This window comes from Rosa chinensis, chromosome 5, assembly GCF_002994745.2.
Source record: "Rosa chinensis cultivar Old Blush chromosome 5, RchiOBHm-V2, whole genome shotgun sequence".
NCBI lineage: Eukaryota > Viridiplantae > Streptophyta > Magnoliopsida > Rosales > Rosaceae > Rosa > Rosa chinensis.
In genome coordinates this window covers 27,013,281-27,016,022 of record NC_037092.1, presented here as the reverse complement: position 1 = coordinate 27,016,022, position 2,742 = coordinate 27,013,281, and the positions used below count along the sequence as shown (strand labels likewise).

The 2,742-nt window shown below is 43.0% G+C and overlaps 1 protein-coding gene across 1 annotated transcript; it reads left to right on the top strand.

Annotated features, from left to right (window-relative positions):
• The first annotated feature begins 644 nt into the window (after positions 1-644).
• On the top strand, positions 645-2,115 carry LOC112166519 (VQ motif-containing protein 4). Its single transcript, XM_024303386.2, has one exon. It carries the CDS (start codon positions 1,095-1,097, stop codon positions 1,848-1,850), a length of 756 nt encoding a protein of 251 aa, XP_024159154.1. The 5' UTR covers positions 645-1,094; the 3' UTR covers positions 1,851-2,115.
• The last annotated feature ends 627 nt before the right edge of the window (positions 2,116-2,742 follow it).

Below are 2,742 nucleotides of genomic sequence, written 5' to 3'. Positions count from 1 at the left end.
CGACCGATTTGGGATTCAGAATTGGTTTGGAACCAGGTTTTGTGGTCCGGGTCCTAAATTAGAATCTAAGCCAGGTTCAAATCCAGATATAGGATTTATGCTGCTCCAAATACAAATATGGATTTCATTTGAATCAAATTTTAAATTTAAATTATATATTTTTGATCTTTTCAGCTTAGTTGTCGTCGTCTATAATAATTTTTCATCTGCCTACTCTAAGAAAATATTTTAGGTTGAATGATTCGTATATATAATTGGGCATGTTGGGTTTCTTGATGAATTAATATATAGTTTTTTCATTTTGTCCATTGTCTGCAAAATTACAAAATACACTTTCAAACTTTCAAGATTCAACTTAATAATGAGACATTTTTTCTTTGTTTGGCCTTAAAGAGCGTGGTAAGAAACGCGCCATACGGAAGCGTGACCGAATGTAGTAAGTGAAATTGAAATGTTAAAGAAAGAAAGCATGGGTTTTTCTGATCAAATGCTTCCATCATCTCTCCGTCCCCCAATCCCATCGCAATCGCAATCGCATCGCACACACAAAATGACACAACGCAAGAGTCTCTCTGCAGTCTCTCGGGGCTCTGAAGTCAATGCCCTCTTTTCTTTATTTCATCTCACTCTCCTCCTTACCCTCACCTAGGGTTGCACACTTCCCCATGCAACCCTTAAATTCCTAAATCCACCAATCACCTCCTACCTTTCATAAATCCCAAAAAAACAAACAGTTGGTGCATCTCTGCTCTGCTCTCTCTCTCTCTCTCTCACCCAATCACCTTCTTCTCCTTCTTCTCCTTCCTCTCCCTCTTAACCCCACCACCCAAAAACTCAAAAGAAAGTCCTCAATTGAGTCCCCAAAACTTTGCTTGCTTCCTTCTTTTTAGTCTAATGAGAAAAAAGTAGAGGAAACTAGCCACAAGCAAACAAAACATGGAGCAAAGCAGCAAATAAGAAGCAACACCAACCCCTTTTTCCTCTGCTCCTCAAACCCTTGTTTTTTCACTCCTCTCTCTTTTATCTCTGATCTGTTTGTTCCGGCAGGTCTGGTTTTCTCTGCTTCTGCTGGTGAAAAAGACCCACCCTTTTAAATGGAGTACACATCAAGGCCTCAGGAACAAACCCGAGATCATCATCATCATCATCATCAGAAGCCGCCTGCTTCATATTCTCCTCTAAACTCCCCCACCAGCAATGGCAGCAGCAACAACAACAACAACTCCGGAGTTCCAACTCCAACAACTCCAAAGCTGACTCCCAGATCTGACTCCAACCCTTACGCCACTACCTTCGTCCAGGCCGACTCCTCCAACTTCAAGCACGTAGTCCAAATGCTCACCGGCTCATCGGAGACCACAACGAAGCAAACTAACAAGCACACACAGGAGTCATCGTCGTCCCCACTGTCGTCCAAGAACTTCACCATCCCTCCGGTGAAGACCGCGCCGAAGAAGCAGCAGGGCTTCAAGCTCTACGAGAGGAGGAGCCAGAACCTCAAGAACAGCCTGATGATCAATACCCTGATGCCCAATTTTGCCCACCACCGGAGCCAAGCCTCTTCTGGGTTCTCGCCGCGTCACCCGGCCGAGATCTTGTCGCCGAGTCTGCTCGACTTTCCGTCGCTGACGCTGAGCCCGGTAACCCCATTGAACGACGACCATTTTGACAAGTCGGCGTCGTCGCCGTTGGGGAACTCGTCGTCGGAGGAGGATCGGGCTATAGCCGAGAAGGGTTTTTACTTGCACCCGTCTCCGAGAACGAGCACCAGTACTCCCAGAGAGCCAGAGCCCCGGCTTTTGCCATTGTTTCCTGTCACTTCGCCGAGAGTTTCAGGGTCGTCTTCTTGATCCAATCCAAGGAAAAAGAGAGAGAGAGAGGGAGAGAGAAGTGTAAACTATGAGTGTTTGGGGTCAATCATAAGGAAAAGGGTAATGGGTTATGGATGGTTTTCAATCACAGGTACTGATCTTTTGTTTAATTGTACAATTTGATATCTTCTTCCACAAAAATGGTGAAAAAGAGCAGGCCTTTGTTGTTCTTCTTATTCCCTTTTTCCTTTTTCTTCTCTATATTGCTCCCAAAGGAAATTAGAAAATCAATTTTCCAGTTTCAGTTTCATGGAATTGAAGTGGTAATTCACATACTTTTTGATCAGGTGCTCTATCCCTCACTTCCAGGTAGAATCTGCAGGGTTATGAAATTGGAATATGAAATTTTGATTTTACCAACTGGCATTAGTTTAACATTTTTATGCCAGAACAAAAATGCCATATTTTCCTCAACTTGGGTTTGTGTGGTGGGAGACGACTTTTCAGAAGATGAGGGTGCAGAATCAGCAATGGGAAACTTTTGCTTCAAGTTTTTACTGCTCATTAACCAAATTGCTTCAGAATTTATATGCAATATTCTCCTGTATATATATTTACTTGATATTTGAGAGTGGAATTCAACTGGGGTTCTGGGGTCCCCTCAGTTTAGGACCACATTTCGCATTCAGCATTCAGTAGTGCTATATATAGGCAAGCAAGTATGAAACTTTTACCTAATCATGATGCACTACTGTGTGAGCTGTTGTTGCACTTGTTGAGCTAATGTACTGTCCTCCTAGAACTTGGTAACTATATATCTCCACCTTAAGAGGAGGATTTTACCATAAAATCTGATGGCCTTCCATTTAGTAGGACATGTAGTGTGGAAATGCGATTTGTCTTTATTCAAAAAAGAGTAAGGCGTGAGTTC